The following is a 13,949-nucleotide window of genomic DNA, read 5'->3' as shown; positions in this document are numbered from 1 at the left end:
TAATTCAGTCTTTTTCTGTCAGTCGTTGTCTTCTAAACGTAATATTAAAGCGCCTATAATCTTTCAATTTCTACCATATAAATGTTGAACTTCTACTATTATTCATATTTAATCCTAACCTGCTTAAGGGTATTTGGCTTAGCGTTCAGTAAGTTTAGTTTTCTTGAAAGCTTTACTTTTTTATTTGGCTATTTTTTCTTCTTCTATAAATACAAACGCAATTTTACCCTCCAACCCAGATTTACCCAGATTTATATTAGATTAAAATTTATTTTCTATTTATCAATTTTGTCTTTCATTATTTATATGATTAATGTTGTTGCTTTTATTTTATAATTTATTTTTTCTAATACTCTTTCATGTATATTATTATTTTTTATAAAATTTTTATTATTTTTTGTTTATATGATTTTTTACTTGTTATTTTTTTGTCTAGAATATTTTTTTTAATTATAATTCTATTAATTCTATTAGAATACTAAAGAATACTGAGAGTATTGAAAAAAAGAGTATTAAAATTTATTTAAATATCTTAAATAAATTATAAGATAATATAAAATAATTATTTAAATTTATATTCCTTTCAATAATTTTTTATCTATAAATAATTTTAAATAATATAATCCAAACAACATTTAGTTTACATAATCTATTTTAATATAAAAATTGTTAAACATAAACCACAAAAATACCAACTCACTCAAAATTAGATAAAGCAAATTCAAATTATCAACCATTCACACAATCACCCGATTTGGGTTTCTGACCTACTCCTACCATATCAAAATTAGAATCAAGAGCTAATTACCTCAACATTCACACAAAAAGTAGCGCAGGAAATCATGAACACAGGCATCAGAACAACAGAAGATATCGTTACCTGGAGTAAAGAGAAGAATGAATGCTACTCGGTTGCCTCTGGATATACGTTGGCCTTTCAGTTCTACCATGCACCAGTTAAATTTTTGCCGGAACAATGCAGAAGAAGAATAGTCTGGAGTTCAATTTGGAAGTTAAAATGCCAGCCCAAAATTAAAATTTTTCTATGGAAAGTAATGCATGAAGGCTTACCAGTTAAAGAAAGATTGCACTCTAGAATCCAAATGGTGAACCCAATCTGTAATCGTTGTGATGCTACAGTAGAATCAATTCTCCACTGTCTCACCCAGTGTCCGGAATCAGAGAATGCTTGGAAAATAGCAAGCCTTCCCTAGACAAACCAAGAAACAGAAATATGGAGATGGTGGTTATGGCTCCAAGAACAACTCAAAGAGCGTAGGCAGATGCAAAAAGAGACTCATTTGGCAGCAATACTAACCAGATTTGGAAGATGAGGAACTTGAGAATTTTTGAAGCCAAAGTCATTTCTCCTCAAGAAGTAGTAGCTATTGCAAGATCCGGAACTTTGGAAGCAGTGACTCACCTCCATTGATGAAGCTCCAAGAACGACACTCCTTCTCCAAAAACTCTTCCTTTTTCACTTTACCCTTTTTCACGTTCTATATCTTAACGAGGAGATAACATTTAATACTTTTACTTAGTTGGGAAATTCTCATTTCTCTGTTGCTGTAAGCCCAAAATGGGCCTTTTATTTTATTACACCAATAAAATGTGTCTTTTGAAAAAAAAAAATACCAACTCACTCTTGATCAAAATCAATTTTACAGTATCAATTCTATACAAACTCTCATTTACAAATTTTAATCTAAACACACACTTAGTCACACAAAAATAAACGTCCCAACCTACTTAGAATGTTCAACTTCTACACCACTTAGAGATTGTGAATTACTACAATCATCACGTGTAATTAAGAATATCTACAGGGCAAAAGGTGTAAAATCAATTTTGCAGTCATACTTAATACGTAACTGCTTCACAGTATTTGGGATATAAAATTGCATACGAAAATGCAGATAGAGTAGGCGAATCACAATTATATCCGTATAAATATAAATATTATTAAAACAAAAGCTTCTGTGAATAGGAAATTTAAAAAGAAAGGTTAGGATATGGTTTTGGAATCCCCTTCCAAAGAAAATCCATCCATGTTCCTTCTGTATGGTTTGTGATAAAGCATAACAGAATGTTAAAGCATATGAAATTGGTATATTCTCCATATATTTGATTCTAAAATTTTCAATCTCAGTATATTTACAAAAAGGCAAGCATCAACATGACTTCAAAGATCTTGTTCCCTCATGATGCTAACTGTGTTAAATTTTACAACTTATAATAGGAATGGTAAATATTCAAGTTTATTCCTACTCATCTTTCCGTTCCACCTCCAATGCCACTTCATTGCGCCGTTGAAATGGTAGGGTAAATGGTGGATTGTACTGCAACCAAATGAAAGAATAAACGACATTAGAAAAAAATGGGGATAACAGATATTCAGGTAAGCCATATCAGAAACCTTTAGCCTAAGGTTTGCAATAAGCATCTCACTTGTCCAACTTCTACTGAACTTCCCTCTTTAATTTTGAACTGTCTGTCACTTTTCAAGGCTTCGCGTAATTTCAGTTCACGATGCTTGACTTCTTCATCATTCACAAAACCTTATTCAAAGCAACGGAAAGAAAGTTATATATTTGAGGATATTAAATGAAATGCAGACATGATATCCATTTATGTTGCATATAAATATGTAGAGTATGATATTAATAATGCTACATATTTGTAAAACTTTATAGAATTTTCATGATTTTGTTTCATAAAAATAAATATCTAGATATTATGATGGAGAAGTCTAAAAGTTAAGTAAATAAATTAAGTACTAGAAATATTTAAGATTAGTATCTAGAAATATCTAGGTTAATATATGGAAATATCTAAGATTTGGAATTATCTAGAATTAACTTATGGAGTTATAGGCCATCATGAAGTTCATTGTAACTAACTAACAAACATATCAAATTTCACTAGTCTTTGTACTCTCTCTTTAACGGTTTAACCCATCAATAATATAACTATCAAATTTCTCAAACCATTTATCTAAACTACTTATTCATCAAAACTATCCTTGCTACAATATTTAAGTCCATAATACACTAAACCAACATCAAACTATTTCATAAAACTAACAGTGACATCAAAGCTACGTTCAATCATCTATTAGATATAGAATCTCTCTTCCTAACCCATCAACTATACATATCCACCACATTATAACTCATTCAAAAAAAATTCTCCATAATCATGACTATCTCAACCATCAATATTCCTGTGTCCATATTGTCAGAAGATAATTATGAGGACTGTCATTCTCAAATAAAAACTTTTCTATAAGCACAAGACTTGTGGGATGTTTTCCACGAAGGGTTCATTATGCTAGAGACTTAAGCAACACTTTTTGCTGCTTAAAAGAAAAAATTGAAGGAAGAGCAACAAAGAAATTATTTTGCTATATACTTCTTCCAACAAGCTGTAATGAAGACAATCTTCTCAAGGATAAGAGGAATATCATCAGTTAAGGAAGTGTGAAAAAATTTGGAGCAAGAGTTCAGAGGCGATACAAAAGTACACATAATCCTCCTCCAATCTTTCAGGAAGCAATATGCAAATATGAAAATGAAAGATTCTGAGAAAATAAAAAGTTATTATACAAGATTAATGAGCTTAGTAAGTGAAATGAAAGATTATGGAGATGACTTGTCCGATAAAAAGATAGTGAAAAAATACTCATTAATTTGCCTTCCAAATTCAATCTTAAAGTGTCTACAATTGAGGAAACTAAGGATTTATCAATTCAATGCTAATAAGCTCACTATATGCTTTTGAACAAAGACTAGCAAGTTGAGATGATGAAGATTCAATAGAAGATGCATGATCCAGCATGTCTTTTTCTGAAATAAAAACAAACCTTCGATCCATGCCTAAAAAGAAAGGGGTAGGTAATACGTCATATAAAATCAATAGATTCATGATAAAATCCCAAAATATATTTTTTTATTACAATTTTTTTTTATAACGGAATGGAGGAGTTGGGATCAAATGGTATAGTTTTCTTTTGTTGGTAAATTGGAGGATTAGAAACATGACCTAAGCTCAATATAAAATCTCAAAATCTAAATAAAAAAGAGGAGAAAAAAGACAAGCAAATTCTAGAAGTTCTGACACTTCTAGAAAAATAGAAAATAAAACTGAAAATAGGAAATAATATTCTTCTTGTGGCATATACAAAAAAACCAACCACCTAGAGAAGGATTGTTGGCACTGTAGAAAATCACAGTGCTGCAATTGTAATAGGTTTGGACATATGGAGAAAGACGGTAGGATGAAGATCAATCATCATGCAAAATTCTCTAAAGAAAAGGAGGGAGAAGAATGCTTATTCTATGCATCATCACAAGAAAAGTGCAAGAAGAAAGATGACATATGGTATCTCGATAGTGGTTGCAGTAATCACATGACAGGTGATCAAAGCCTATTCAGTGACATCAATAAATCTGTTCGATCTGGCATTAGACTTAGAGACAGAACGATCATGCAAGCGAATGATAAAGGTACAATCGTCGTCCACACTAGATAGAAACTAAGAATATTCATGATGTTTTATTAGTTCCTAAACTAGTACAGAATCTACTTAGTATTGGCCAAATGATGGAGAAAGGTTACATATTACACTTTGAAGAAGACTCATGCACCATAAGTGAAAGAAAAACTAAAAGACTTCTAACAATCGTCAAAATGAAAAATACGTGCTTTCCACTCAAATGGAGTTATATCATAGAAACTGCATTAAAGTCACAAGAAGATAATTCATGGCTGTGGCATCGAAAATTTAGTCATTTTCATTTTCATGGATTAAAGTTGCTACATCAAAAGCAACTAATGAAAGATCTACCAAGTATCACATAGATTAATCAACCTTGCGAAGGATGCTTACTTGGAAAATATCGTCAACCATTTCCTTCTAGAAGAGCTTGGCGAGCCAAGGAGATGCTTGAATTAGTTCACACTGACATTTGTGGTCCGATGAAGACTCCATCACTCAATAACAACAGGTACTTCATTCTCTTCATCGATGATTATACTAGAATGACGTGGGTATATTTCCTACGTGAAAGATAAGAGGTTTTTAGCATTTTCAAGAAGTTCAAGCAACATGTGGAGAAGCAAAGTGGTCGTAGCATCAAGGTATTTTGTAGCGACAAAGGAACTGAATACACTTTCAAAGAATTTAATAAATTCTACAAAGAAGAGGGTGTCGAGCGTCAACTCACAGTGGGATATGCTCTTGAGCAAAATGGAGTATATGAGAGAAAAAAATAGAACTGTGATGGAGATGTCACGCTTCATCCTCAAGGAGAAAAATCTGTCAAACATCTTTTAGGTAGAAGCTATTTACATAGCAGTATACCTACTAAATCGTTGTCCCACTAGCGCAGTAGACAATAAAACTCCAATCAGAGCATGGAGTAGACAAAAATCTTCTGCAAAGCATCTAAGAGTCTTTGAATACATATGCTATGTCCACATTTTCACACAAAAAAAAAAAGCAAGCTTGATGAGAAGACAGAGAAAGAAATCTTTCTTGGGTATAGTACACAATCAAAAGGATATCGTGTGTATAACTTGCAAACGAAGAAACTCATAATCAGTCGAGACGTGAAGTTTGACGAAAGTGTTTCATGGAACTGAGAAGATGAAAAAGTCGAGAAAGAAAGCATTGAAATATCACAACAATCACCTACAAGACTAGAGGAACAAAAACGTGAAGAAGCAAGCACAACTACTCCAACAGTAGAAGCAACCACGGATTCTCCTAAAAAAAACTAAGCCTCTACAAGATGTATATGAAACATGTAATTTTGCTAAGATCGAGTCTAAAAGCTTTGAAGAAGCAGAAAAGCAAGAAGAATAGAGAAATGCTATGGTAGAAGAAATCAAGATGATTGAGAAGAATAACACATGAAAACTGGTAAATTGCCCTTCAAATAAAGATAACATTGGAGTCAAGTAGGTATACAAGACTAAGCTCAAACTCGATGGATCTATTCAAAAGCATAAAGCAAGGCTCGTAGCTAAAAGATATGCACAAATTTCTGGAATAGATTACATAGAGACATTTACACCTTTATCTCGTTTAGATACAATAAGGGCGCTCATTGCACTAGTCGTACAAAAGCTATGGAAGATCTATCAACTGGACGTGAAATCTGCCTTTCTGAATGGAGAACTGGTGGAAGAAGTATATGTTGATCAACCACAAGGGTTCATTATAGAAGGATATGAAGACAAGGTGCTAAGACTAAAGAAAGCACTCTATGAACTCAAGTAAGCTCCGCAAGTATAGTACAGTTGAATTGACAAATATTTCACTGATCATGAATTTAAAAGTAAAAGTGAGCCTACACTCTACATCAAGGTGCAAGGTAATTCAAACACTTTCATAATTTCTTTGTACGTGGACGATCTTATCTAAATAGGAAACAATGAGACTATGATCAGAGAATTCAAAAAAAAAATGAAGCAGACATTTAAGATGACTGGTTTAAGATTGATGCACTATTTTCTTGGCATTGAGGTAAACCAAAATGAAGATGGAATTTTCATCTCGCAAAAGAAATACACTCAAAATTTGTTACAAAAGTTCAAGATAAATAATTGCAAAGCACTATCTACTCTTCTAGTCTATAATGAGAAATTACAAAAACAAGATGGATCTAGAGAGGCAGATGTTTCGCAATACAGAAGTCTCATTGAAAATTTCCTTTATCTAACTACCGCAAGACCTAACATTATGTATGCAACAAGTTTACTATCAAAATTCATGCAAAAGCCAAGTCAGAAACACTATGGGGCTACAAGAAGAATCTTAAAATATCTAAAGACACAAAGTATTATGGCATTCACTAATCTACCGAAGATCCAAAACTACTTGGATATATCGATAGTGATTGGGAGGATCAATTGACGACATGAAAAGCGCTTCTCGATATGCATTTATACTAGGATCTGGATTCTCTTGGGCATCAAAGAAACAAGAAATTGTGGCTCAATCATCTGCTGAAGTTGAGTATATTGCAGCCGCAAATGCTATTAGTCAAGCAATATGGCTAAGGAAAATATTCGAAGACATAGGAGAGCACCAAAAAGAACCAACAACTATGTTGTGCGACAGCAAGTCAACAATAGCAGTGGCAAACAATCCAATCCATCATTATAGGACCAAGCATATAGCTATCAAGTATCATTTTATACGAGAAGCTATATTGGAGAAAAAGATAAAGCTCGAGTATTGCAACACAGATGAGTAACTGGCAGACATCTTCACTAAGGTACTACCAAGATCAAAGTTCAAACTATTTCAAGAGATACTTGGAGTTACACAAATGTACATTACGGAGGAGTATTAATAATGCTACACAATTGTAGAATTTTCTAGAATTTTTATAATCTTGTTTCATAAAAATAAATATCTAGATATTATAATGGAGAAGTCTAGAAGTTAAGTAAATAAATCAAGTACTAAAAATGTCTAAGATTAGTATCTAAAAATATTTAGGCTAATATCTAGAATTATCTAAGATTTGGAATTATCTAGAATCAACTTATGGAGCCTATAAATAGGTCATCATGGAGTTCATTGTAACTAACTAACAAACATATCAAATTTCACTAGCCTTTCTCCTCTCTCTTTAACCCATCAATAATATAACTATCAAATTTCTCAAACCATTTGTCCAAACTACTTATTCATCAAAACTATCCTTACTACAATATTCAATTCCATAATACACTAAACCAACATCAAACTATTTCATAAAACTAACAATGATTTACTTAATTATTATAACTCAGTGATTAGAGAAAACGAAGAGTCGTCGTGCCCAAGCATTCAAACATTTCATTGAAATACAAATGGAGCACAATCAGATGAAAATACACACATCATACACGCATAAAAATATGCATGTGCTCTAGTAAACCAAATTGCAGATTTGGGGTTTCTCCTAAAGTTAATTATCTGCAGTGTTAATAACTTCCAGCATCTAAAATCCAAAGACTCGCCAACAAGAAGAAAAAAAGTTGCATACATATAGATGAAAGAAGAAAACTATTTTCTGTTATGTTTAAATTATACAATACATAGCCTTATTTATAGGCACAATTTAGAAACAAAAAACAGTTCATTACAACTCATTGAGTTGTTTGAAAGTGTGCTGAGTTAGTTGTGCGAGTGGGGCAAGTGGGTGACTTAAGTTGTGATTTACAGCTCCTTGTATGTGCAAGTAGATGTAGTGCATGTAAGTGAGCTATGAACTGTAATTACAGCTCATTAATCTAATGTTTCAAAACATACTATTTATAAAAAAAATACATAAAAGAGGCAATTAAGCAATAACACACCTGAAAATGAAACTACAGCAACTATTTTTCTGGGGATCTCTTTAATCATCACAGAGGAGTCTCTAGGCAGTGGCAGATCAGCACCATATTTTGATGGCATGACAAAAGACATTTTCCATTTATCTGGATCTTCTGACTAAAATAATTCCATTGTTACAATGAAACATCATAAAATAAAACTATATTCAATAAATACTAATATAACAGCATTAAGTTTAAACTTTCTAGAAGATAATATAACAAAAATCCACGTTGTTAACTGTGAGGAAATACTAGTACACTACTACAATGGAAAGAACAACATTGAACCCATGACCTAAAGGAAAGATAAAGCTAAAAAGATGGTGTCCAAACGGGATAGTTATAGTCAATTTCTAAGACAAAAACAGGATAAACTTATCCAAATTGCTGATCAATGTTTGACTTATGCTTTATTATACTATGAACTAACCTTGCTGGAATGCAAACAGCAATCATTAACCAAAGATGAAGGCTTCAAATGAGATATTTCACAAAATTTAAGACAATGTATTATTGTATATACCTTTGTTGTTAGCACAGGGGTAGTCATCTCCATTTTAACCCCATCCGACGGATTCTTAGTTGTAATCACTGGTGTAGTCATCTCCATTTTTTCCTTTCTTGTATTCTACCATCAGAACGAAACAGCTCACATCTATCACTTAGCTCCTCTCAAAAGAAGCACAAGTAATCAAATGCAACTATAAAATTAATGCAAGAATATAGTAGTAGAGTTGTAAAATGTATAATTACCTTACCGAAGAGGTACTCAGCTAGGACATTAAAGGATTGAGAAGAACCATTGAAATCAAAGCCAGTCTTCCCAGGCATTGTAGTCTCTGCCACAAAATAATGCTGCAAAGATGCATTGTCAGTGATGCAAAAAATAATGTCAAAATAATGTCATTGCAATGTAATTGCAAGCGTGAAGGAGAGCATGTTTAGACAAGTTGAAATAGTTTGTCATTTCAATGTAATTGCAAGCGTGAAGAAGAGCATTTTCAGACCAGTTGAAATAGTTACATGGACTGCAATACTTTTTGATATGGAAATGGGTAAGCAGGATGCTGTTCGACACATTTAAAATATTTTATGTGAAAAATATATTTATAGCACTCTGGTACGCAGAAGAATTATGAATTAGTTTTCATGAATTGGTACGCGGTAAGTCACCTAATTGGTGAGTTCATGTAACTATGGATATTACCCAATCACACACCGCATACCACATGTAATAGCCTAGAAGCCTTAGACAAAGAAAGCACACGGCGTAGAACCAGAACCAGAACCAGAACAAGAACAAAACATAAGAAAATACTAGTGTGTATAGTATACCTCAACTTCCCGGATCTCATAGAAGTCCGTTCTACTAAGAACTTTGAAGTTGAGAGTCTCAAGGTCGGGAACTACACCGAAATAACAATCAATTAAAATCAAGAAGTGAATTGAATCGAGAATGAAGTTTAAGCAGAATTCACACAAAAACACAACACAAGAGTAGTAGTAAGTAGTAACCGTTCAATTACCTGCCATGAAGGCCTCCTCGAGCGTGCGGCTTTCAAATCTTTTAGGAAACACGTACTTTGCAGTCTCAGAAGCCACGTCAGCTATAACTGCGCCACATATTAAATAAATAAGAAAAAAGCAATAATATTGGGATCGGAGAGTGAAGGAGAAAAGGAAGAGTAGAAGAGTTGTTAGGAATTTGTTTGAACATTTACGTCGCTGGGAGAGAGAGGTAGCTTGAGAAGCAAGGGCGAAAATGAGTGAGACTCGTGTTTCGAAGGGCGAAAAGGAAGTAGTTGTAGTTGTTCGCTGCCTCTTGCTGGAAGAAGCAGAGTTGGTTATAATTGAATTCGAGGAGCGGTTCTTGGCTTTCGTCGGAATCGGGAGGGGCAGAGAAACCGTAGGGTTGCAAAGGGGAACCATGGTGCTTTTCCAGACACAGCTTCTTCTATTTTGAATTTCTGTTGTTCAGCGACACACTGACACAGCTCAGATAATTTTGGTCCTCAGGTTGTTTATTTTTCCCGGCACAATTACACGTATTCCGCATCTTTGACAGATATATTCACGATTAATATTGCAGCAAAGGAAAAAAAAATTAGTTTTCTAAAATATTCGAAATTCAAATTCAATATGAATTTATCAGTTATCACAGAACATACTAAACTTTGTTTAGTAATTAACTATAATATTAGCTGGAAATCTGGAATTAACTGTATTATTTATTGGTAATTCGCAAATGAAAGCAAATAATATTACTTATAATTTGACTAATAAAAGAGCCCTATTTTATTTACGGTGAATTCTCTAGCACCCCATCTATTTGAAGCTTATATCGTATGAACGTCATCCTTTCTTATGTGTCCAGCTCTAGTGATTTGGTTTATTTACTCATCACTGTTTTATAATATTAATTATCGTTTAACCACTTCCATCCATCGTAACAGTTATTCCGTAACTATATTTTTTAACTCTAGTTCCAAATTTCAAACTTTCAATTAATATCATTGTCTCAGGCTCATAAACTACGTTAAATGATATTGGGAGAGAGATTAAATTAAATTTTTATATTATATTTGATATAAAATATATTAAATTATATTTTAATATTATATTTCAGCCTTCTATCTTTAAAAAAAATATATAAAAATTGAAAAATAAATTTAAAAAGTGAAATGAGAACGTTTTTCAAAAAAAATGGATTATTAAAATTTTCGTTTCTATCTTAAAAAATTTTAATCACTTATATTTTCATTTTTTAAAAGTATTGAAGTCACTAAAATTTTGTATTTTAGAATTGAAATTTCAAACATAATACTGATTCTCATTTCCAATTTTAGGTGATTGCTACGTTCACTTTGAGGTGGTTGCTATGTTCACTTTTCATTGTGCTGTTTGTATATATGAGCTACACCGAGGATAATTCTCTCCTCATTGATCCAGCCTCATTAACAATCATGTAAATTTTTCATGTTTATTTGACGAGTAAAGTTATATAGAACCTGTTCATACCCTGGCCCAATAAATAGGACCCAGGATCCAAGCAAAGAAGCCCAACCCAAAGGGGTTGGCCCTCCCCCAGTACCGGCCTTCATCCCCAGAAGTCGGTACTGAACACGACCTACTCCAAAGAAGTCGGATACGAGGGTTAGCTGGCAGATAACACTCATTCGAATGAGTAACCGCCCCTAGAAACTCTCTAACCACTTCATAGAGCCATATCTTAACCTCCCTAAGATATGGGAACGGTTATCCACCTAAAAAGGTGGCACTACTTCAGCGGTGGTTATTGGTTCACCACTATAAATACCCTGACATCCCTCAGGTATCACTAAGTCCCAATACTTTCTCAACTTGCTCACACTCTTGCTAACTTAGGCATTGGAGTGTCATTGCAGGTACCACCCCCCATTCTTCCAGACGCACAAGTCGAACGAAGGAACATCGAGTTTCAGGTGCACCAGCTGGCCACCTCCCTCACACGTTTGGGTCAACCAACGTCATCCGGCCCACTAATCTCCGGTTACCCACCGTAACATTGGCGCCGTTGCCGGGGACCCGAGAGATTGACCAGTGATGGCGGAAAGATCCCCTAAAGAAGGTCATGTGGAGACAGATTCTGATCAAGAGAATTTGAACACCGGAAACAATGAAGCAGATCAGAACCTCCACCAGGAAGCTAATGATCAAAATAAGGAAGGTACTTCCGGAATCAAAAATCCGAAGGCAAACTCCTCGGAGGGGCGCGAGTCAGAAAAAGAAGGACCCCCTCTCGCTAGTGAGCTTATGGGGCTAATTCATAGCCGCCTCGAGCAGCTAGAGCAGGAGCGGGAACGACAAAGGGAAGCTGAAAAGAACCTAAAAGAGGAGATGGAGCGACGAAAAGAGTTAGAAAGAAAACTCTTAAAGTTAGAATCCTCCCTCAAGGGTCGGAATTCCCAAGGCGATAGAGAAGATTCTCCCTTAGGAGAGAAAGATCCGTTTAGCGAGGACATAATGAGGGCAAAAGTTCCGAGAAACTTTAGAAGCCCCGATATGGACCTCTACGATGGAACCACCGATCCAAAGCATCATCTGAGCAACTTTAAAAGTCGGATGTATCTGACCGACGCTTCAGACGCTACGCGATGCAAAGCTTTCCCGACAACCTTGTCCAAAGCAGCGATGAAGTGGTTCGACAGTCTCCCTCCGAGGTCAATTACCAGTTTTGAAGACCTCTCAAGAAAATTCTTGATGAGGTTCTCCATCCAGAAGGACAAAGTAAAACATGCACCAAGCCTCCTGGGAATAAAACAGGAGGTCGGGGAGTCCTTACGGGCCTATATGGAAAGATTCAACAAAGCATGTTTGGAGATTCAAGACCTGCCCACCGAAGCGGTCATCATGGGGCTAGTCAATGGTCTTAGAGAAGGTCCCTTCTCACAGTCCATATCAAAAAGACACCCCGCCTCTTTAAATGATGTACAGGAAAGAGCTGAAAAGTACATCAATATGGAAGAAAACGCTAGGCTAAGAGACCCGAGTTTGCGAATCGGGCCCCCTCCCTCAACGAAAGAAAGGGAGAGGGAAGCGAAGAAGAAGGAAGAGCTCGGCCTTGATAGGCCAAGAAAATATCACTCTTATACTCCATTGAAAGTTCCTGTAGTGGACGTATACAGAGAAATTTGCAATACTGAAAGGCTGCCTCCCCCCAGACCCATCAAGAATAAAAAAGGGGGGAGCCGCAGTGATTACTGCGAGTACCATAAGATATATGGACACTCCACAAACGACTGTTACGACCTTAAAAATGTGATAGAAAAGCTAGCCAGAGAAGGTCGGCTTGACAGATATCTCATAGAAAGGTCGGACGGTCATGGAAAAAGAAAGCGAGAAGATGCGGATAGAAGAGATCCACCACCACAAACTCCGGAGAGACATATCCATATGATCTCAGGAGGATTTGCGGGAGGGGGACTCACAAAATCCTCCCGAAAAAGACATCTCAAGAGAGTCTACCAGGTCGAAGAGGGGTCCCCCGATCTTCCGACCATTTCATTCACAAAGGAAGATGGGCGAGGAGTAATCCCTGGGCACGATGACCCAGTGGTAATTACTATGATCCTGGCAAATGCCCATCTACACAGAACCCTAGTAGACCAAGGAAGCTCAGCAGACATCCTCTTTAAGCCCGCTTTCGACAAGCTAGGTTTAGATGAGAAAGAGTTAAGAGCCTACCCCGACACTTATACGGATTAGGTGACACGCCGATAAAGCCACTAGGATTTTTACCCCTCCACACCACCTTTGGAAAGGGGGAAAAATCAAAGACTCTGAGTATAGACTTCATAGTCATCGATGTGGGGTCGGCTTATAATGCTTTAATCGGCAGGGCTACCCTTAATCGACTTGGAGCGGTGGTATCGACACCCCACCTATGCATGAAGTTCCCGACCTCGTCGGGAATAGCGACGGTGAGGGGAGATCAGAAGCTGGCAAGGAAGTGCTACAATGAAAGCCTAAACCTGAGAGGAAAAGGCAGAGAAGTCCACACAATAGAACTCGGGGGAGCAAGGGTTAAAGAAGAG

The 13,949-nt window shown here is 35.5% G+C and overlaps 1 protein-coding gene across 4 annotated transcripts; it reads right to left on the bottom strand.

Annotated features, from left to right (window-relative positions):
* Window positions 1–2,089: 2,089 nt before the first annotated feature.
* LOC112754525 (heme-binding-like protein At3g10130, chloroplastic) lies at window positions 2,090–10,707 on the bottom strand. 4 transcript variants are annotated; one of them, XM_025802198.3, is made up of 8 exons: window positions 10,098–10,707; window positions 9,903–9,989; window positions 9,712–9,782; window positions 9,130–9,231; window positions 8,900–9,004; window positions 8,356–8,491; window positions 2,449–2,558; window positions 2,090–2,339 (listed from the first exon to the last, which is right to left on the bottom strand). In XM_025802198.3, exons 1-8 carry the CDS (start codon window positions 10,303–10,305, stop codon window positions 2,265–2,267), a joined length of 894 nt encoding a protein of 297 aa, XP_025657983.1. In that variant the 5' UTR covers window positions 10,306–10,707; the 3' UTR covers window positions 2,090–2,264. The 4 variants fall into 4 exon arrangements, with proteins under 4 accessions (XP_025657983.1, XP_025657982.1, XP_072076972.1 ...); XM_025802197.2 differs by having other exon boundaries at window positions 10,092–10,466; XM_072220871.1 differs by lacking the exons at window positions 2,090–2,339; window positions 2,449–2,558 and adding an exon at window positions 8,022–8,268.
* Between the last annotated feature and the right edge of the window lie 3,242 nt (window positions 10,708–13,949).

This window comes from Arachis hypogaea, chromosome 16 (assembly GCF_003086295.3).
Source record: "Arachis hypogaea cultivar Tifrunner chromosome 16, arahy.Tifrunner.gnm2.J5K5, whole genome shotgun sequence".
Lineage (NCBI taxonomy): Eukaryota > Viridiplantae > Streptophyta > Magnoliopsida > Fabales > Fabaceae > Arachis > Arachis hypogaea.
Note: the sequence above shows the minus strand (reverse complement) of the source record. Positions and strands in the feature narration are given on the sequence as shown.

What these genes read in the sequence shown, in the direction of transcription:
- LOC112754525 (XM_025802197.2), bottom strand. Translation starts at nt 10,305, where the DNA reads ATGGTTCCCCTTTGCAACCCTACGGTTTCTCTGCCCCTCCCGATTCCG. An exon ending in TCTCTCCCAGCGACGTAAAT is followed by an intron (nt 9,990 to 10,091) that starts GTTCAAACAAAT and finishes TATGTGGCGCAG; the next exon opens with TTATAGCTGACGTGGCTTCT. An exon ending in GTTCAGTAGAAGTTGGACAA is followed by an intron (nt 2,340 to 2,448) that starts GTGAGATGCTTA and finishes ATTTGGTTGCAG; the next exon opens with TACAATCCACCATTTACCCT.